The sequence below is a fragment of the Coffea arabica genome, chromosome 10c, assembly GCF_036785885.1.
Source record: "Coffea arabica cultivar ET-39 chromosome 10c, Coffea Arabica ET-39 HiFi, whole genome shotgun sequence".
Taxonomy (NCBI): Eukaryota; Viridiplantae; Streptophyta; class Magnoliopsida; order Gentianales; family Rubiaceae; genus Coffea; species Coffea arabica.
Window position 1 is genome coordinate 1,594,056 of NC_092329.1, and position 23,171 is coordinate 1,617,226.

General features: G+C 36.7%; 4 protein-coding genes across 7 annotated transcripts; 3 read left to right on the top strand and 1 right to left on the bottom strand.

The window, feature by feature from the left end:
• Window positions 1-600: 600 nt before the first annotated feature.
• LOC113712108 (uncharacterized) lies at window positions 601-2,850 on the bottom strand. The gene has a single exon (XM_027235396.2). The coding sequence runs from the start codon at window positions 2,039-2,041 to the stop codon at window positions 1,280-1,282; it is 762 nt and encodes a 253-aa protein (XP_027091197.1). The 5' UTR covers window positions 2,042-2,850; the 3' UTR covers window positions 601-1,279.
• Window positions 2,851-9,206: 6,356 nt separating this feature from the next.
• Window positions 9,207-13,260, top strand: LOC113712520 (uncharacterized). 4 transcript variants are annotated; one of them, XM_072068312.1, is made up of 12 exons: window positions 9,207-9,578; window positions 9,707-9,754; window positions 10,065-10,195; window positions 10,295-10,339; window positions 10,468-10,575; window positions 10,891-10,965; window positions 11,064-11,126; window positions 11,264-11,326; window positions 11,442-11,513; window positions 11,613-11,660; window positions 11,768-12,679; window positions 12,767-13,260. In XM_072068312.1, exons 1-11 carry the CDS (start codon window positions 9,481-9,483, stop codon window positions 12,595-12,597), a joined length of 1,581 nt encoding a protein of 526 aa, XP_071924413.1. In that variant the 5' UTR covers window positions 9,207-9,480; the 3' UTR covers window positions 12,598-12,679; window positions 12,767-13,260. The 4 variants fall into 4 exon arrangements, with proteins under 4 accessions (XP_071924413.1, XP_071924415.1, XP_027091800.2 ...); XM_072068314.1 differs by lacking the exon at window positions 12,767-13,260 and having other exon boundaries at window positions 11,768-11,905; window positions 11,991-12,436; XM_027235999.2 differs by having other exon boundaries at window positions 9,449-9,578; window positions 9,694-9,754.
• LOC113712521 (uncharacterized) lies at window positions 12,901-17,570 on the top strand. Its single transcript, XM_027236000.2, has 7 exons — window positions 12,901-13,953; window positions 14,104-16,101; window positions 16,283-16,372; window positions 16,460-16,730; window positions 16,812-16,896; window positions 17,001-17,125; window positions 17,347-17,570. The coding sequence occupies exons 1-7, from the start codon at window positions 12,901-12,903 to the stop codon at window positions 17,568-17,570; spliced, it is 3,846 nt and encodes a 1,281-aa protein (XP_027091801.2).
• A 4,095-nt stretch (window positions 17,571-21,665) lies between these two features.
• Window positions 21,666-23,083, top strand: LOC113712472 (protein VACUOLELESS GAMETOPHYTES). The gene is made up of 2 exons (XM_027235917.2): window positions 21,666-22,268; window positions 22,385-23,083. Exons 1-2 carry the CDS (start codon window positions 21,869-21,871, stop codon window positions 22,930-22,932), a joined length of 948 nt encoding a protein of 315 aa, XP_027091718.1. The 5' UTR covers window positions 21,666-21,868; the 3' UTR covers window positions 22,933-23,083.
• The last annotated feature ends 88 nt before the right edge of the window (window positions 23,084-23,171 follow it).

Below are 23,171 nucleotides of genomic sequence, written 5' to 3' on the forward strand. Positions count from 1 at the left end.
TGGCAACACATCGATGGCCACTAGCTACGTATGTTAGGCAAAGTGATATTTTTTTTGAATACATTAATAAGACAACTATAGTAATTTATAGTATAATTTTAGATAAACTCACAGAAGAAACACACGATCCAAATGGATCCCATGTTATCAAACAAGTTTAATAGAAAAGGCACTTAATATATTGCCTAATTAATAAATGATATTTGCGTTCTAATAAAAAGACTCTGGCACTCCATTCATTATTTTATGTTCCTTGAATTTCAAAAAAGTTATCTATCATCTATTCCTCGTGGCATTTCTTTTAGCCTTGTTTGTATCCTAATTTCACAGTCATTGTATAGTTTTTTTTATTTCAAATAATGTCTTCTCATTATGATTAATTACATAACAATTCTTTTTATTTTGCATTTAGCTAGATCCTATAACGAAAATATACTAATTTGTTCATTCTTTTCTAAAATAAGAGAAATTAAATATATTTGGATAAAGAGTAGAACCAGTTCAAAATACATTAAACAATGAGCTGATTTTTATCAAGTTGAAAATCCTAAACATAAGAATTGCCCCTTTCATGATCACATACATCAAATCATTACAATATATTTTTCTACGAAAACTTCTAAAATTAGCAATCCAAATGAGATTGATAATATTTCAAAATAATGAAGGCAAATACATTATTCAAACCGATGAATCTAGTAGTTGTCGATAATGTATTTATTTTCAGGCCCCCTCTTCTTTGACGTACAACCCTTCTTCACAATATTCCCTGCATATCTTGCGCCCTTTTTTTTTTGGAACTGGCGCATCTTGCTTATTATTCTCCGAAGCGCAACCTGGTTCTTCTTATACAAGTCTATTAAATTGACCTTCAATTCACAACACCCGTAATGGGCTCCTTCGGCAACCGCAATGTGCATCCGAATTGATGTGGCCAATCGACGCACATTGCATCAATCTAGTCAGAGTAATGTATCACTTTGCCGTAAGATCTGCTACATGTTACACTGAAGAAAATTCACGTTGTTTGCATTATTGATTGCTAAAGAAATTTTTTAGCAAATACATTTTTCACTCGCTTCTTTACTTGCATACATTTTTTTCTGCTGCAACTCTAAAAAATGAATAGCACTACAAATGGGTTCAAATATTGTGGCGGAGCGGTCCGGCTGGCAGGGCCTGGATGCATGCACAGGATGGGACATTAATCAATTGGTCTCCTAATGAAGGGACCCAATTGATTAAAAAAATGAACAAATATAATAATGATGATATTAATTTAAGGGTTGAAAAGGAGAACAGATCCTTCGGAGATGGTGGTTAGCCTGATCCTAAAGGAACGTACAGCCATCTTAGCCCGCCGGGAAGACAATCTTTGGAGTACCGTCGGGCGGGGTGTGGAGGACAAGAGTGTTTGGTGTTTGTTACGAGTATGATTATTAATGTGCTGGAGTAGTGGCGGGGGAGGCTGAGCATGATCATCTTCGTGTTGGTGTCGTACCAGAAGCAGAGGAGAAATTCGAGATGGGTTGCGCTTGTGCTTGTGGTTGCGGGTGCTTCTTGTAATTGGAGGAGGAGGAGGATTATTAGTAGGTTTAAGGAGGATACTAGTAGTGGCAGTCTGAAGGGCGAGGGTAGCCTTGACGGCGAGAGCAGCCATGTCGGAGGCAGATAACTTGTAGCGGAGCTTGGAGAGGGGGAGGAGGAAGTAGATCTGAGAAGGGTCGAGTTGGTCTTTAGGACGGAGGGCAGGAATAAACTGGTCAAAGTACAGGGAGTCGGAATTGCAGAGGAAGAATAGTGTTGCAGAGGAGGAGGAGGTAGGACTGGTAATGCTACTAGTAGAGGAGGAGGAGGAGGAGGAGGAGGAGGTTTCTGAGTCTAGAACTTGAGACGCAGTTATGGGAGTAGAGTAGTGGCGCAGGTCCCCATTGACTGAGACAACGTAAGCAGGAGGCGTAGAATTGGATTTGTGGTGGCGTGCAAGTGATGCTGCTGCAGCGACGCCGCTGCTGCTGCTGCTGGAGAAACAGCTTCCCATTTGCTGTCAAGGACAGCACAGAGAGAGATTGATGTTGATGAATGCGGAATGAAGCAAGCTATCTATGTATATATCCTTGTGGTAATTGCAAAATTTTGCTGCTGGTGCTGGTCCGGTAGCAGTACTAAGACCCTGAGCCGGGGGTTTTGGCGGCGTCTTGGGGAAGATATCTTCGATATGGGAGGAAAAATATACTATTAAAAAAAATGTTTGGATTTGAGCAAGTACATATATTGCTAAGGCGCTATATATGTAATGGCGCCGTGCCGTCCCCAGCAAGCAGACAGTAGGAGTAGAAGTAGGGGCTTTGGTGTGGGACCCAATCAGGCGCACGGTGACGGAAGTAAGCGCGTCAGAGATGAGATTAGTGAGATTCGATTCAATTCAATAGAATGGAAGAAGAAGAAGATCCCTGTTTGGAAGCTTGGTTTTTTACCAAGTTTGTATAAAACTAGTTTTTTAACAACTTGTGCTACAGGAACCCCAAAAAACTTATCCAAAAAACTTATAAAATTTTTAACCTACACACTTAAAATATCCAAAACACAACAAAAAAAAAAATTTTCCTTCCCCTTTTCTTCTTCTTCCTCTCCCACCACCACCTCCATTGCCGGCTCTGTCGCCGGTTCCCGCGTCAATTTCCGGTGCCGGTGCCGGTCTTCTTTTTTTTCCCCCTTTTTTCCCTCTCCCCCTCTTCCTCCCCTGCCATCATCCTCTCTTGTCTTTTTTTTTTTTCTCTCTACGTCCGGCACCATTCCCACCTCTCTGTGGGGAAAAAAAAAGAAAGAAAAGAAAGAGGATGAGAAGCGGGAAGGGGACAGGGAAGGCGGGGGTGGCGGGGCAGAGGGGGGCGGCAGGGGGAGGGGGAAGGTGCAGAGGGGGGCGGCAGGGGGAGGGGGAAGGCGGGGGGAGTGGGAAGGGGCAGAGGGGGCGGCGGGGAGAGGGGGAAGGGGCAGAGGGGGGCTGCGGGGGAGGGGGAAGGCGGGGCAGAGGGGGCGCGGGGGGAGGGGGAAGGGGCAGAGGGGGGCGGCGGGGGGAGGGGGAAGGCGGGGGGAGTGGGGAGGGGGAGAGGGGGCGGCGGGGGGAGTGGGGAGGGGCAGAGGGGGCGGCGGGGGGAGAGGGAAGGAGGGGGGAGGGGGATGGGGCAGAGGGGGGCAGGGGCAGGGGGAAGGCGGAAGACGGGGGGAGGGGGAAGGGGCAGAGGGGGGCTGCGGGGGGAGGGGGAAGGCGGGCAGAAGGGGCGGCGGGGGGAGGGGAGGAGAAGGGGAAAGGGAGGAGAGGGGTGGCGGTTGCTGGCAGGCTGCTGGGGGTGGCGAAGGTAACGGGGAAGAAGAAGAAGAAGAAGAAGAAGAAGAAAAAGAGAAGAAAGAGGAAAGAAAGAAAAAGAAAAAGAAAGGGAAAGAGAAAAAAAATAGAAAAGGAAAAAAAAAGAAAAAAGAAATTTTTCACCTTACAAAAACTTCTACAAAATTTTTCATCTTACAAAAATTTCTTTCTACAAAATTTTTTCAAAAACTTCTACAGTACACTACAGTAAAATTTTAGACAAACTCCCAAAAAACAGCAACCCGTCTGGGTTGATGATAAGTCTTCCGCTTCCCGTCTGGGTTTGGTCGTCAACAAGCAACGCTAATCGACTTTTATTTATGGTCCGATCGAGGAGGTGGACTAGTTTACTCATTGCTAAGTACTGTAGCAGCAACCTTTTTGCCAAGAAACAAAAATGAGTCCTCAGCGATGACGTCCGTTTCCCCCCCTCCCCCCCTCCTCTCTTTGCGGTGCTTTCTTGCTTGCAATCTTTGACCAGCTGACGTACCTGCTTGCATCGCCCTTTCCTCAATCAGCTCTCAATTTCATTCCCCGCCCAAGCTTCCTCCAATTACCTGGAACCAACATCACCAGCCACAGCCCCAGCTCCATGCATTCCTCCTAATTAGTTGTAACTACCTACTAATTAGTTATCAGTTATCAGCAGGCCGTTGAACAAGTCTAAATAATTTCTCCCATATACACACACGCACGTGTATGTAATTGGAGTTGTCATCTTCACTATTGGTGGGGATTACTTATAATTAGAGGTGCAAAAATAGGTGATTTGGACGGGTTTGGATTGGGTAAAATGGATAATGGGTATAAATGAGTCAATCCATTTATACCCATTTAATTAGATGGATATAAATGGATAAGTCAAAAAATGAATTGGATAACCCAATTACCCATTTATTTTAACTTTTTGTAAATTCATTTTTGCAAACTAAGTTATCAATTTATGCCATTCTTTGCACTCATCATTAGTTTTAAATATTTACTTATAATGCTCAATAAACCTAATTATCAATTTTTTTCCCATCCGTACTCTATGTCACAAAATTACATACTATTTAATAATCAAACAATAAGAATATAAAAATTTGAACTAAGTATTATAAAAGTTAACATAGAAATTTAATCCAAAAATTTTGAACCCCTAGCATTTTTTCGTGTGTAAATTTAAATTTTCATTTTGGAAAAATAAGAAAAGAAGCTAAAACTTGTCATCAATTGGTAATGTTGAAAAATGAGCAAGTTAATAAACTAAAATAAAATAAAATGATAAGATAAAATCAACAAATAATAATAATAATAATAATAATGAAACAAAAGTAGTTAACATCATGACAAAATGAATTTTTTTTTTTTTTTAAAAGGGTGGGGGAAGAGAGGAGGCTGGAGAGAGGACAATTTTAAATGGGTTAATTGGGTTTGATGGGTTACCCAATAATACCCATTTAATGGGCAAAAATTGGATAACCCATTTAAATAATACCCATTAAATGGGTTACACATTTATTGGGTAACCCATTTATGCCCATATGTAAACATTTAAGATATTCATACTCATCTATTAATGGGGAGGTATGGGTAAATTTAGTTAAATGGGTTTGTTTGACAGCTATATTGTAATGTTCATCTTAACAACTTTTTGAAAACTTGACGTTCTTTTCTTATATTAGTATTTCTTTCAATTTTTATTTGTCTATCTTTTCTATTTCTTTTTTTTTTCTAAATCAAAAGTAATATTAATTGAAAATGAAATCGTCTATCAAATTATGATAGTTAGTTTCGCAAATCCAAAAATTCAAAAAACTTTAAAAGAATTGTGATGATATTTTCTTTTTCAGTTTACAAAAATACATATCCTCCAGTACTCACCATTAAAAGAAGTTTTATCATATAGTGGTAGAAGTAGAACTATTGTCATAATTGATTATCAATAATAAATATGGTATTGAAAACTTGAGTTCTTTTCTTGTATTTATGTTAAATATATTATAATTATTTTTTAAAGTGATTTAAATATTACAAGTTGAGGCTATTTTAGGGTATTCATTTTTTTTATCAAATCTAAAGTTTAATTAGCAAAAGCGTCGAATTATGAGAGGTAGATGTAATTTTTGACACAGCTCAATTACTTAAGTCGTACTCCTGTTATGTTTCTCTTCTTATTATTACTTAATAATTCGTGTTCGTGCTATACTGCTCATACAGTAAGGACAGGTACTGTTTCTTTCACTCGCCCAACCCAGATTTGAGAAATGCATCTAACCACAATGCCCACTTTTTTTTTTTTTTTTTTTTTTATGGCATGGGCCTCTTCTTTGGGTGACCGGATTTGTGCACACTATTAAAATAAGAGCCGTGGACTCCCAATTCACCAATGAGACCGACGGAAAGGAAAATGTTCAGCGGGCCATGCATGTTTTAACTTTTTAAGGAAGGGAAAAAACACAATTGAAATTATACAATCCTCAAAATTTTTAAATTTTTTTTTTTTGAATCAGTTATTTGTCCTCTCAATTTGCTACCCAGGGTCTTGCACTGGACAAAGCTACTTGCTTTTCATCAACTATTCCAAATGAGGACACATATGATTTACTTCTGCTTTGGAAAACGGAGAGAGATTTTTATGGGTTTTGGGCTCGTCTTTCTGTCTCGAGTGAATCTTCCCAACTTAAAAAGCACCTGCCAGAAGAAAAACGCTTGCGAAATTGTAGCTGTGCCCGCAGGCGCAACAAACTGTCGGAGTTATCCTTGGGACGAGTCCCTCCCGCTCCCTACTCTCTTTCGTCTCTTTGTGTTTGGCTGCTTGCTAAGTAGTAACTGCGACTGAAATACATAATTCGGGTTCTGCCGCCTGATTTGACAACCGTTAGAAGCCGCAACATTCTGCCAGCCCAGGAGCTGACTACCCCTACGGCAATCAATGCACCCTGACCTTTTGGCATCCAATCTTTCGGGGCTATAAATACAGCCAATTTCCGTACTTATCTAGGGTTTTTAACTCTCGAACTTCCAACCTTATCTAGTCTAGGTCTCTAACTTTGACATCGGAGCTATTTCGGAAGACGAGCCCGGCTCCCTTGTCTTTTTCAGCTGTGTTCAGTTCACAGGTTAGAGACTCGGCTCCGATAGTTCCTTTTTGCTTGCACCGTAGCCTACCTACAACATTCTTCCTCCTCCTTTCATCTTTCAGTTTCAGGAGGAAGAATAAGAATATCTTTATCTTTACATACACATAAGAAGCACTTTGTCTTTCTACAGTGGTGCTGCTTTCAACTGCAACTCTGCTTCCACGGCTTGTACTTTCGGCTGCTGCTCTTTGCTTCAAACTCTTGTACATTCATTGAAATGGGCATTCAACAGCCGCGAATTTGGATTGTTTTTTGTTCTGATGCTTGTGGAGTTCGGTTTTATACTTATATATATATATATATATATATAGATATTATTATAGATATATATTATAGATAAAAAATATATATATATATATATTGTAGTTTTCAAGTGCATCGGGAGTGCTTCCAGATGCTGTACTTTCGACTTGTTTTGGACGTTCCACTGCACATTCACCTTTGCTTGAAACTTTAGAAACTCTTGTATATTATTTTTTGTATTTTTTGTATGTATACAGAATATAAAAATCTATACAAAATATTTCAACAAAATTTCTCATAAACACCTCTAAAAATAACTAATTTAGACAAGATTTATGTATCAATAGGTACATATAGTAGATATATATACATACAATTATAGATAAGTCTGACTTTCATATGTCTTAATACTTTCTAAAAATATCCTATAAACAAATTTTTAAAACACTGCTAAAAATACCTAATTTAAACGGGATCCATATATATTTGTTTATCTATATATCAATAAGTACATGGATTTGTGTATACAATTAAAATCTGCATTTATTCTTAAATACTTTCTAAAAACATTATAACAAAATTTCTGAAAAACACCCGTAAAAATAACTAATTTAGACAGCATTTATGTATATGTTTATATTTGTGTATCAATAATCAATAAGTTTATTAGTGTATCAATAATCAATAAGTACATATAGATATTATAATACATACATAGATATATATATATGAGTATATTATTTTTTGTATTTTTTGTATGTATACAGAATAAAAATCTATACAAAATATTCCAACAAAATTTCTCATAAACACCTCTAAAAGTAACTAATTTAGACAAGATTTATGTATCAATAGGTACATATAGTAGATATATATACATACAATTATAGATAAGTCTGATTTTCATATGTCTTAATACTTTCTAAAAATATCCTATAAACAAATTTTTAAAACACTGCCAAAAATACCTAATTTAAACGAGATCCATATATATTTGTTTATCTATATATCAATAAGTACATGGATTTGTGTATACAATAAAAATCTCTATTTATTCTTAAATACTTTCTAAAAACATTATAACAAAATTTCTGAAAAACACCCGTAAAAATAACTAATTTAGACAGCATTTATGTATATGTTTATATTTGTGTATCAATAATCAATAAGTTTATTAGTGTATCAATAATCAATAAGTACATATAGATATTATAATACATACATAGATATATATATATGAGTATATTATTTTTTGTATTTTTTGTATGTATACAGAATAAAAATCTATACAAAATATTCCAACAAAATTTCTCATAAACACCTCTAAAAGTAACTAATTTAGACAAGATTTATGTATCAATAGGTACATATAGTAGATATATATACATACAATTATAGATAAGTCTGATTTTCATATGTCTTAATACTTTCTAAAAATATCCTATAAACAAATTTTTAAAACACTGCCAAAAATACCTAATTTAAACGAGATCCATATATATTTGTTTATCTATATATCAATAAGTACATGGATTTGTGTATACAATAAAAATCTCTATTTATTCTTAAATACTTTCTAAAAATATTGTAACAAAATTTCTGAAAAACACCCATAAAAATAACTAATTCAGACAGCATTTATGTATATGTTTATATTTCTGTATCAATAATCAATAAGTTTATTTGTGTATCAATAATCAATAAGTACATATAGATATGTAATACATACATAGATATATATATATATATATATATATGAGTAAACAAGTATCTATATGTTTATCTATATGCACTAATAAGTACATAGTACATATAACTACTTTTTTTATATATATAAATATGTGTGATTATAGATAAGTTTCGCTTTCATATGTCTGAATACTTTTTAAAAATATCCTACCAACAATTTTTCAAAACACTGTAAAAAATAGCTAATTTCAACGGGATTTATATATGTCTTTATATATATATCAAAAAATAAGTACATGGATAATTATAATTATAGATAAATCTGAGTATTATATTATTTTATAACTCTTGTATATTATTTTTTTTATATACAATAAAAATCTTTACAGAATATTCTAAAAGATAATCTAAAAATTAGTTTGAATTTTTTGAAAAACTTTCTAAAAACATTCTCAAAAAAATTTTCAAAAACACCCCTAAAAGTAACTATGGTAGACACCATTTATATGTATATGTATACGTTTATATATATATATATATATATAAGATATAATAAAATAAGTATCATAAATTAAATATAAGTACATAGATAAATGTGATTGTAGATAAGTCCCACTTTTATATATTGTGTATATGAATAATAATCAATATAATAAGTATCATAAATTAAATATAAGTACATAGATAAGTGTGATTGTAGATAAGTCCCACTTTTATATATGTTAGAAATATATAAACACGTGTGTATGAAGAAGTACAAGCTATGCAGATACATAGATAATTGTGATCTCACAGAAATAGATATGCATGATTTGAACTCAAATACTTTTTCAAATTTACCGTCTACACCCTGCTATGTAGCAATTTAATATGTATGCTATGAATCTGAAAAAGGATAGAAGGGACTTTTTATTATGACCTGATACTCATCTTTACCTAGCTGTCGACCACTGCATTTTCTTGTTTAGCAAATTCCCCTGGAAGTTGCTTCTGTTCTGGACTGGTCTTGATTCATTTTTTATATTTTATAATATATAATATATAAGACATATATACATGGTCTTCATGCAACGTCTTCTTTTATATGCTTTGCTTTCCAGATTGTATGAAAATCTCCTTAGCAATTCTCCTCAACTAAATACCTCAAACACCAGGTACTGGAATGTTACTTGTTTCACAATTTTTTCTTTAATATCTTCTGATATCATTCTGATGTTTTGTTCTGCTCATTTCCTTATTGATAAAAAGATCTGTGTTTACTGACTTCAGATCCTTTTTTTAGCTTGCGACAAGTCTGCTTCATAACTCTGTGCTTTGACTACCGATGGAGGTATTCCCCCAGTAGCTCCTTTAACATATTCCTTAGCTTATTCAAAGTATTTCGATACCACTTTTGTACTTTCTGCTTTGGTATCGTTCACTTACTTCATGCAACGAACTATGCTCTCTTCCCTGCATGCATATATCGACAATAAAAATCAGTTGTTCTAGCTAAGAAACATTATGAAATCCTCTGAGTTATATGCACAAAACGATGATCTCAAAATCCGTGAGAAAAAAAATGAAAGAAATAAAAAAGCTAGAGAAAAATTTGCTGCTCTTTTTGTCGAACAAAAGGAAACTCATCGAAGAAAAAATAGAGAAGCGTATCACAGAAGAAAGATGACCAAACTATTGTCCAAGACGCTTGATCCAGAATTTGTACAGCCTACCAAAGAGTCGAATATCAAACCTCTTTTCAGACCAGCCAGTACCAACAATAATAATGATGGTACGTATATACTCCAACACAAAGCTTACAAACATTTTTAGTTTGCAGTTTCTTTGACTGAAAATATGAAACAATGAAAATATGTATTATTATACACAGGAGTGCTAATGCCACAGTTAATTGAGCAGCATCTTCATGACACAGGTATATATCTTGAGGTTCACCTACTTTTTTTTTCTCATATTATTACATTCCTATTCACTTTTTATCTCTTAAACATTCCTTTTCTCTTGTTATACTTATATTGACGTTTAAAGCCCCAAAAATTGCAGTTGCAAAATATGATAGAAGTACACTTGCTGGAACATCTGATACAAATGTCACCACAGCTCTTTTTTCTAATCTTCAGTTACCTAGCTCCAAGTATCAGAGTAACAATGGTAAACTTCAACAAAATATCCCTCTGTATCAATGTCAGAGTAACAATGTTTTCCATATTTCCTATTTTTTTTCTTACTGTTTGCTTCAGAAATGCATTATACTGGTTTGTCCAGACTTAACTTTGGAAATACCTGTTTCTTTTCCACATGACATACATACAAATTGTTATCTGCATTTACAAGGTCTATCAATTCACGTAGGCAGTCAATGCAATCATGATAAACACCCAATTCTTCTTGATATCCAAAACTATCATAATAATATATTTCTTGTTCCCTAATATAATCAGCTATTTACTTTTTTGTATGCCACAGATAATCAATTCTGTGTATCGCACCCTGGATCAAATCTCAAGAATAGTCTCTTTTGCTTTTCTACTTATGAAGAAGGTCTTCATTTCTATCATCTTCGTGTAAACATAATTGGTTCTATGACAATTGTTATTTCAGCTACATAACTGAGCTTTTCTTAATTTTCTAAAACCTAGGTAATTGTTCAGGCACCAACCACAAGCATATATGCTCGGATAGTGGTGCACAGCATGACAAAGGTCTGAAACTACTGCAAATAACTTGTTCTTTAATTCTTTCAAACAATCTTAAGCACAAAAATAAACTGTTCAATATATGATGCTTTACTATGTTCTTCTCACTCTTCCACTATCATTTATTTACATTGCATCAACAGCTAAATCCTTCATGTGTATGAACTGCTTCAAATTTCTTCCCCAAAACATAGAAGATGCTCCAGGTAGTTGACACTGTTAACAACTTTAGGTATACAAGATTCTACTCAATCGTATTTAACATCTACATATATTTCTTTTCTTTACAATACCATTGATTGCACAACTTTGCCTTTCTAGAATTGTTAGCATTTGCAAAGGAATATCAAGTCAGCCAACAATGCTTAAAATCTATTGCTAAAACACAAAAAGGTACAGATACAACCTCAATTATTAATTTTCATCATCTAATGATCATTAGATTAAGCCTTTGTATACTAAAGTCAATTATGTTCTATTAACTTCACACAGGCAACAAACGTTCAAGGTCAGCAAGAACTCAGAAACCTCACAACAGAGGTATAGAAACAAAAAGTCTTATTAATGTAACATGATATTCATTCAAAACTTTTTTGTCATTCTTTTTTTTATATTCAATAATTACTATTACATTCATTGTACTGTAGGTGGAAAAATTCCAGATGGAATTGAAGCATTGAAATGCATCAGCAATGAACCAGATATACTGGCTCCCAAACCAGATTGCAGCTACTGCGAAGCAAAAAAACTTCACTCTGAAACACCAAATTTCTGCTGCTCTGCTGGTCAGATAGTTCTCCAAGAGAACAAATTTTCATATATTCTCATCGAACTATATACTGGTCATTCTGCTGAAGCTCTTTCTTTCAGAACATATGTCAGAACATACAATAACATGTTTGCCTTCACCTCTTTCGGAGTACATTATGACAAATCCCTATGTAGAAGAACTAATGGTATCTACACATTCAAAGTCCAGGGACAAACCTATCACTTCATCAAGGATCTTATTCCACATGAGCAGAAAACTGTTTATTTGCAGCTATATTTTCATGATACGGAGCACGAGTTAGAAAACAGACTGGCTACATCAGAAAAGCTAACAGAGAGTGCGGTGAAAAAGATTATGCATGTCATGGAATCCAACCCCTATGCCTCTTTTCTGCGAAGCTTAAAAAATGTTCCGAATCTTGACTCATATCAGATTGTCTTAAAGTCTCACTCAGAGAATGACCAGAGAGTTTGGAATCAACCAACTGCATCCCAAATTGCAGCCTTATGGGTAGAGGGCCAAGAATCTGGAGAAGGATACAAAAGGCACATCCAAATCTATACTAAAGAAGGCAAAGATCATCTGGTGCAATATTATTATGGATGCTATGATCCATTGCAGTATCCGCTACTGTTTCCATTTGGAGAGACAGGATGGCATCCTGGTATAAAAAGAATAGCACCACATAATGCAAACAAAAGATAAAGATCCAATAGAACAGGCAACTGCTCTGCTGCTTTTACTAATTGCACATCTGCAGAAGAACTAATAGGAGCTGAACACCAAGGTATGGCAAAAATTATAGTAAATAATTATATTCCCCAATATACAGTTACTATATCATTAGATTGATATTGAATAACATGTCCTACAGCTTCTGACAATCCTGAAAACAATAAAGAGTTTGTATCTATGCGTGAGTATTACGCATACAAGTTGCAGATGCAAGAAAAGTACACTCCAGGCATACTCAACACCGGCCGACTACTTCAATAATATGTCATCGATATGTATATCAAAATAGAATCCCAGAGGCTTGACTATTACAGAAGCCGACAACAGTTAATAAGAAGAGAGGAACTTCAAGGCATAATGGACAGTGTCATCGCAGGACATTGCCAAGGATCCAAAATAGGTCAGCGAGTTATCCTTCCAGCATCATTCATAGGTGGTCCTCGCGACATGAGAAGAAGATATGTTGATGCTATGGCTCTCGTGCAAAAATTTGGCAAACCAGATCTATTCATCACTATGACATGCAATCCTTCATGGCCTGAGGTGAAAAAACACATGCTCCCTACTGATGAAAGTCATAACAGACCAGACTTATTGGCTCGAGTTTTCCATGCTAAGCTTGATCTTCTGAAAGAGCAACTCTTCAAGAAACAAATATTTGGATCAGTCGCAGCATATACCTATGTTGTTGAGTTCCAGAAACGTGGTCTACCGCATGGTCATTTCCTCATAATCCTAGAGGCAGCTTCAAAACTTTATTCCACAGAATCTTATGATAAAATCGTCAGCGTAGAAATTCCAGTTATAACAGCAAATCGACATTTATTCAGTATGGTTCGAAAGCACATGATCCATGGTCCTTGTGGAGCACAAAATCCAGATAATGTTTGTATGCAAGGAAATCAGAGGAAAAGATGCAGAAATAATTATCCAAAACCATTTGCTCAGACAACCTTTCATGGCAAGAACGCGTATCCTACTTACCGAATGAGAAATGATGGACAGAAAATAATGGTTTGTGGCCATCAGCTTGATAACAGATGGGTTGTTCCACACAACGGATACTTATTAGCAAAATTTGATTGTCATATAAATGTCGAAATCTGCTCCACTGTGAAAGCTGTCAAATACATATACAAATATATATACAAGGGTCATGATAGGATTCATTTCAGAGTAAACTCAGATAGTTGTGCTGAAGGCAATAATAACTCTCAATCTCTTCCAATCGATGAAATAAAGGACTTCCAATCAGCTCGATGGGTGTGTGCAGTTGAAGCAATTTGGAGAGTATTCAGATTTAACCTCAGTGAAATGCACCCTTCTGTAATTCATCTCCAACTTCATTTACAAAACTGTCAATCCATGAGCTTTACACCTGATCAAGACCTACGGGATGTAGTCAGAAACAAGTATAGAAAGAGAACCATGTTAACAGAATTCTTTTACATGAATTCTATGGACAAATGAGCTCAGCATCTTAACTGTACATACAAAGAATTCCCAGAGCACTTCGTTTGGTACCCCGGAAGGAAGAAATGGGAACCTAGAAAGCAGAAGGACTGTATTGACAGAATTGTCGCAGCAAGTATAAAAGAAGGAGAACATTATTTTCTTCGACTACTCCTAACACATGTTAAAGGCCCCAAATCATTTGAAGACCTCAAGACTTTCAATGGAACATACGTCAACACATTTCGTGAAGCAGCAATTTTCAGAGGATATTTTGAATCAGATACATCACAAGAAAAATGCCTTGAAGTAGCCAGTTCATATCAAATGCCATACATATTGAGAAGGCTGTTCGCAACTCTGCTGGTACATTTTCCTCCATTAAATGCTAGAAAGCTATGGAAAAAATTTGAATATTGTCTATCAGAAGATTTCATCAAAATATCAGAAATATCAACTGATGAAATACGATACAAGGTTCTTGAGCAGATAAACAGTTTTCTTGAATCAATGGGAAGAGATATCAACTCATATGCCCTGGTTCCATATCCTCTAAATTTTAATGATCTGAACAAGAACACGAGGGACACAATAGCAGAAACAAGAATTACTGTGCTAGAGTCTGATCTCCAAAGAATTGATCAATTAAACAATGATCAGAAAATTGCCTTTGATATAATCACTCATGCAGTATTCCAGGAAAAACATGGATGCTTTTTTGTTGATGGACCAGGTGGAACGGGAAAAACCTTCCTCTATCGAGCATTATTAGCTGAGGCAAGATCCATAGGATTCATTGCGCTGGCTACAGCATCATGCGGATTAGCAGCTTCAATATTGCCTGGTGGAAGAACAGCTCACTCAAGGTTCAACATACCACTAGATACAACAAAAAATAAGAATTGCAGAATCAGCAAACAAAGTTCATCGGCAGAACTTCTGCAAAAAGCCAGTCTTATAATTTGGGAAGAAGCTCCAATGACAAATAAAAGTTTAATAGAAGCTGTTGATAGATTACTCCAAGATCTAATGGACTCGAACGCCTTATTTGGATCCAAAGTAATCGTTTTCGGAGGAGATTTTCGACAGGTATTACCAGTTATTCCTAAGGGCACAAAATCAGAATTCATTTATGCCAGTATAGTCAAATCATATATATGGCCACACCTCCACAAGCTTCAACTCACAGAAAACATGAGAGCAAGGGATGATCCAGAATTCATTGAATATTTGCTCCGTGTTGGAAATGGAACAGAACCTACTGTCAACAATGACTGTATACAAATACCTCCATCAATGCTGATAAGATATACAAATGATGAAGATTCAATCAAAGAGCTGACTACCACGGTATTCCCAGATTTGACAATATTCTCTCATCATGATTTCTCGGCTGTAAACCGTGCTATACTCACAACAAAAAATGAGTTTGTTGATCAGATTAATCAGCAGCTCATACACCATATGCCTGGTCGAATTCAAGAATACATTAGCCGAGACAAATGTATTAAGGATTCTGACCAAACAATCATGGAGGACTTCATAAACGCCCTAACACCAAATGGATTTCCACCTCATAAATTGATTCTGAAGCCAAACACTCCAATTATGCTACTCAGAAACATTGATCCATCCCAAAGACTATGCAATGGGACAAGGCTCATCTGCAAATCTTTAAACTCCAACGTCATACATGCAACAATAAGTTGTGGAGAATTCACTGGCAAAGAAGTCTTCCTTCACAGAATCTGCTTCAGAATAGAAAATGATCCAGAGTCACCAGTATCTTTTGAAAGAATACAATTTCCTATTCGACCATGCTACGCCATGACTATAAATAAGGCTCAAGGGCAGACCCTAGATTTTGTGGGAATATATTTACGTGAACCAGTTTTTTCACACGGCCAGTTATATGTAGCAATGTCAAGAGCCAAGAACAAGACTTCAATAAAAATTCTGATCAAACCAGCTATATTCAGCACTGGAGTAGACTCAATAACACATAATGTAGTATATAGAGAAGTATTAGATTTGGCAAATGAATAGCTTCTTTATTTATTCATACGCATATGGTTACAGCATACATTAAGTATTCTATCCTCATATTCTTGCTCAGAAACTACCCATTACTTGTTCTTCTGTATTACAGGACGACAGAAAAGTCATAGGATTTGCTGAGATCGTCCCCGGACTTCAATACTAGACAACGATAGTCCAAGTCCTTGATAAGCAGAAACCCCTACTATCAAAAGCAGTAAATCGTTATCAGAAGCTTACTCTGATTGATAACCAGGTAAACACAGTAATAAATTCTGCCACAGAGTTATCATGCCTCACTGTACACATTCGCATTCTAATCAAAACCAAATTTCATGTATAGGGCATTACAGTGGAAGTTATGATATACAAGTCAGATATAGAATTCTTTCGCAACCACTTCAACCTGTACAGACGTTACATGGTATCCAATGCAAGAGTTGAATACACTCCGCCGGAATACCGTGCACATGAAAATCAATGCACCTGGTATATTGACAACTCTACTGTTGTCCAAGCAATCGATGAAGCAAGCTCTCCAGAAATTCCCCCTGTTTTCACATTCACACCTTTCAGAAGATTCTATCAACACATTGATGACGCTTCAGACATAGGTAATGCACAAAAATTAAATTCAGCTCTATTATACTCAATACATGACTACTTAGTTTACCTTTGATAAATGACAAAAACAGATACCCTTGGCATTGTTACACAAATTCATCCGCGAAATCACAGAGGACCTACCCCAACCAGAGAGATTGTGATCATAGATAACAGGTAACTTGCATCATTTATCAACCAATGGCTTTACACACAACACAATCTTCATTTTAACACATATACAACAATGCCAGCTAAATATCTAACCAACTGTATTGCAGCTTCATGCCAGTCATCTTAACTCTGTGGGGTGAGCATGAAACAGATGAAGGGCAGACTATTGCAAATATCATTCAATCAATGCCACTCATTGTCGCACTTCGAGTGAAAGTCTCATCCTATCACAGTAAGTAAACCACAAAATATTACAACTGAATCATTTATACAGTCCATCATTTTTTAATACACATAATGTTTCAACTCTGAATCTATCAACAAAGTTTGGCTCAAGTATTTTGGTGAACCCTCCTATACAACAAGGTGCCTCACTGAAACAATGGTAACCACTTGCTCCCATACAAACCCACCAACTGTTGCCATACAAATATCTTCAAAATACTTTAACAGCTAATCATCACCATCTCCTTACAAGGGCTGTGGAAAACAAGTCACAAATTACTGAGCTCATCGCACAAAAAGCATACTGTGATCGAGCAAAACTCCTACCACAACCCTCCGAAGATGAGCTCTGCACAATCGCAGAGTTCCTAAAATTCCCAACGGTAAGATTCTACAACTTTGACATCCACACTTCTCTACTGATCACACCTGCCACAAAATTAACCAGTTGATAATATATTTTATTCTCAGAAAAAAGCTTATTGGATTCAAGGAACTCCACGATTTCTTGACAGAAGCCAACACCTATGGTATAATGCATGCTCAAACTGCCATAAATCATTCAGAGCAAAACCACTCTGAAAAATTATCTGCACTTCTTGCAATAAGCAAGTGAATGTCATTCCAAGGTAACTAACAGAACAACAATATTATAAGTTATTCCACCACTCATTACTGCACTAATATCTAATTTCTATTGCAGATGCAGATTAACCATAGAGCTGGCTGACTACTCTGGAATGCTCACACTTGATCTATACGACAATGATGCAGAGCAACTATTGCCCTTCACTCTACTTCAAATTCAAGAACTTGAAGACAAGGTTAGTACATCCCCAGCACTAAAATTTATTAACCTCCAGTTACACAATAATTGCCATACATTCTATCAACTAATACTCAAATATCAATATTACAGCATCAACTCAACTACATTGCTATTGAAGAAGCTATTGAAAGCACCATTCTGACTTGCTTTGTGAAAAAAATGATGGGAAACCGTGGATCTGGGGACACAGAAAAATACACAACCATAATAGTGCACAAAGCAAATGCTGCAGAAAATCATATCAAAGACTTCTACAACTCCAGCATCAGTTGGTACTTCCTCTACATGCCCTTCCTCGACTCCAGGACCATCAACTGCAGAGGCTGTCCCAAAACCCACAACTTTCGACAGCAACTTATTCACAGCGCTCAAAATTACAGAGAGTCCAACTAAGAGACAGCGCACTGACGTGACTGATATGGAGCAGTAGAATGTAATATCTCTACTTAAACTTTTGATACACCTTTTGAACGTTTGATCATCAGCAATCTCCATCATTGTATATAACGTTGATGTAGCTAGATAGCTAAAGATCTGAACCAGATCATTCGCTCAGGTTGCCTACGCTTTTGAATATTTTGTTTATCACAAAAAACTGTAGGCTATGCTTTTTGAAGTACAAGTCTGTAAATTACATCCACGCTATGTTTATAAAATGTACTTTTATCCAGGCTACATGCCATAGCTTCACAAAATCTCCTTCTTTGTAGACTTCTATTTTTTTCTTCTGATCTCCAACATTTAAATCCCCAAATAAGTCTTCTATATTTTTCATCTACTATTTTTTCATGCCGTAAATTTATTCATAAAACCATTTGACTGCAAGAAACAACAACTGCTTATTAGTTTGAACATATATTTTTTAGTTTGAGTAGTGAGTTGCAACACAGAACTCCAGAATATGAACATATGATTTTTGTCAGCAGTAGGAATATTTTACCCCAATTGCTTCTGTTTTTCCTTTACCCTTTTCTCTCTGTTTCATGTAGTATACTTATTCGACAAACCTCAACCTTGGAATGATCACGATAGAAACTGATGAAAAATCTACATTCTTTATTCTTCAAAATAGATGCATTAAGCAACACCATACAAAAACCTAATACACACTAAACCCAATAGAACAAATACATAAAAAAAACAGAACATAAACACACTAAACCATCGCACTTCTAACAGCTTTCTTCTGCTCTTCAACCTCAAGCTCCATGCGTTGAGCAATTATTGAAGAAACGGAAACTCGCCAATATCTCCCAAAACTTCATCCAACACAGCAACTCTACCAGATTTCCGATAAAACTTCTTAAACAAATCATATATCTCATTCCGCAGCAAAATATTATTCGCTAAAGCCCTATCAGAACCAGCCAAAGAAGCATTCTGTCCATCAGATCCACCCACACTCCCCACAACACCAGCTAATGACAATCTATTAAACAAGACTTCAATATCTGGATGCAAATCACGTAACACTCCAAAATGATTATGACAATAATCCATTTCCAAAGAATAATGCTCAACCATAAGAAAAAAACACCTACACACTCTACTTATAGACAATAAAGCACAATATCACCTATATAATCCCACAAAGCTCCAAAACTCCTGCGCAAAATCACATGCACACAGGATCACAAAGATTCCACAAAGAAAAAACAAACCAATTCACTGCACACTACACACACGTCATGTAGGAACAAACCTTATCCATATTGTACACAAAACTTGCACACACGTACAAAAAAGGAAACACAAAAAATAACTAAATCAAAACAGCATCATAAAATAATTAATAATAAAAAAACAATTCATTCCCACTTATTTACAAAAATTCACACTATTTTATTACTCAATTTAATAATACATAAAAACAAAGCATTACTGCTTTATTTAATTACACTAAAAACAAAGCCAAACCAAGTGAAATTACATAACACAACGCTAACAAACACATAAAACAACACTCAACTTACTAAACACATTACTAAAACAACACTCTCTCAGTCATTGTTACTACCGGTGCTGTCAAAAGAGGGCGATCGGGGCAAGAACAACAGTTCCTCAGCTACATCAAACTTGATTCTCGAAGCTATAAGTTCTAACATCGGCAACCTCCTCCCAGCAACCAATCCGCTGTCTAGCACAAGTCCCCACTCTCGCTCCCTATACAAAACCCTAAACAAATCACAAATCTCGTTCTTCAGCATCAAATGAGTAACTTGAGACTGAGCTACAGGTTCAGCAGGACGATTTCGAGAAGAATTTCGCATAGGATAAGCACTAGCAGAACCAATACTCAACCTACTGAGCTCCTCATCCAGCTCTGGACATAGATCTTGGACTGTAGAAAATACTCGATCATTATGTGCCATATATCCACCTGCAAATCAACCAAGACTCAAAAATATTCACTCACCAAACAAAGTTAAACTAACTAGCCCACATTTATATACCATGGAACCACATACTTCCTCAACAGTAGACCCCACACGTGTTTCTTATGTGTCAATTGCAAAAAAAGCATAAACAATATCTCACTTCCAAAAAACCACCAACTATGCACATTATATCATATAATATAAAAAATACAAATGCTATCCAAACATTGAACAAACAACAAATTCAAAATACCACAAAATTCAAAATAAAAAACCACATAAAAAATTAAAAAAACTATATATAAATACATTAAAAAATAAAATAACGCTAAAACAACCATAAGAACAAATAAAAAATACCAAACAATCTGAAAATAAAATATGCATAAAAAACTTTAAAAATTTCACTAACAAATATAAAAACTAGGATAATACTAAAGGAACCATATTCCATAAACAAACTTTTTGAAAAAATCCCGAAAACATACTAACACATCAAATAATCCATCAATTTTTAAACACACCAACCTGGCGCCCGCGCATTGCGCGGGATAGCTTGCCTAGTAGTAGTAGTAGTAGTATTTGGTATGGATGCATGGTACTGATGGATCAATAAACGGACAAAAAGTGGACCAGGAATATTTCTTTCTTTTGATTTAGAACTAGAAGTGTATTGGTCCCTTGCTCAAAAAGAGGAAAGAAAGAAAATACAAATAAATAAATTAAAAAAAAAAGACGGTAGTCCATTTGCCCTTCATAAAACTTTGCTTTGTTCTCAAGTTTGATGGGTCAGATTAAGTGGAGGGAGTAGTAAAGCTAAAAAGGAAGAGCTTGACTTTTGCGACCATTATTAGTTGTCTCCCATTCCTTTTTTCACGCGATTTAACCATTGCAGTGCAGCAGATTTATTCCATCTCTTGCTTAAGGATCCAGTCTCGACATGTATTTGTTCGTTTTGGGCCCCCTCCCCTTCAGGCAGGGGCCTTCTTCCCTGATCCATCCCTCTCTACTTTTTTTCGTTCAAGATTTGAAACCAAGAAATGATTTGTGCTGGTAAATATATATATATATATATATATATATAGTAGTAATTGTTAATTAGTGGCACGCACATACGCGTGTCCAAATCATTGCCTATGTACACGTATTAATTAATTAACTCCTCCTTAATGATTCTACCGGCTGTGAGTCACTTAGAATTTGGTTTCTCCGCTTTAGACAAATGGATTACTACCAAAAACACAAAAGAGAATAGACAATGAGCGGATGCTGTTATTGACTTTCTGGCTAGCAAGAATATAGCATAAATAGAGAGAGTTTTGGCCCAAAAAATTTGCAGTAGTACGAGTTGGGCGATAAATTATACAGTATATGATTGTCCGGGGGGGCGAGAGGAGAGGAGAGGAGGGTAGGAACTCACAATCAGTCTGAAGGGGGAAGTTTTTAAGATTTCGATGCGCATGCATGCAGAGAGAAAACTTTAGGTCTTGGTGTGTTGTTGTTGTTAAGGAAGTCGTCGTCGTATTATATTATCCCGATCATCATGAAAAGCAGGGCTAGCAGTAGTAGTATTTCAATGCAAGCAGCGATCCTGTCCACCTCTCCGCCAAATTATTCGCCAGCCGGCCACGGCGGTAATGGTAATACACCACAACCACCCTCCATTGAGTTTCCCACCTCGCCTCAAGGTTGTACGAGTATTAGCAGCGATGCAGCAGTACTAGTAACTCATTACAGTCACCCAAAGCACCCGCTGGCCCAGCTGACGCTGCCTGAGCTGTTCGCATGCGCAGGCTGCAAGGAGTACGGAGCAGGCAAGAGGTTCGCGTGCCAAGAGTGCGATTATCAGCTGCATGAGTTCTGCGTCCTGTCTCCCCCGCTTCTGAGGAGCCATCCCCTCCATCCCCAACACCAACTGGTTTTCCACTCCAGACCTAAACAAGGTACATAGCTGCGTGCGTGATTAACATATAATACTACTACTAGCATCAGCATGTATGATGTATTTACGTGCGTAATGGTAAAGCATTCCAAAATTATTATTGATTGTGGGTCGCAGGTGGAATAAAGTGGCCCAAGTGCGATATCTGTGGCAAGTCCTGCAGAGGCTTCACCTTCAGATGCAGAGCCTGCAGTTTTCAGATGCATCCTTGCTGCGCTATGCTTTCCACTGAGATCACATTTCCGGAGCTACATCCCCACCCTCTGAAGCTCCTACCTCCGCGGCAGCTGCAGCTGAGCAATGCTGGCGAGTCTTTGGTGTCGTGTGACCGGTGCAAGAAGAGAAGATCGGGAGGGCGAGTATACCGGTGCGCTGTGTGCAACAATTACCATTTGCATGCCCTCTGTGCAAAGCCCCTCATTAACGGCCTCCAAGAAAATGGCTTCCAAACAGCTCCGGATCACGACAAGCCCAGCAACACCGTGCTCGGCACCGCCGCTCGTCTTGCTTCTCAAGTGGTTATCGAATTTATCGGAGGCCTGATTGAAGGCTTTGGAGAAGGCTTCGGACAGGCGTTGGTTCAGAGTATTAATCCAAGAGGCCGCCCCCGCCGCCGCAGCCCCACGAGGCCGAGTGCTGAGGCCACCACTGCTGCATCTAACTAAGCCACCTGCTACTGATGGTCTACGGGGGCTTCGGGACTCCACTCTGCTCTTTTAAGTACTGTCCAGGTTATACTAGTATTAATTAATTATTGCTCCAGTGTCTAGGAGCACCTCTGCTATATAGGAATATCATCATCATCATTTTATCCAATATTCTCGCAACTGCATATATTACTACTCATGCTAGATTGAAGATTTCTATCTCCCAAGTAGACAACTTATAACCGTTACTATACAAG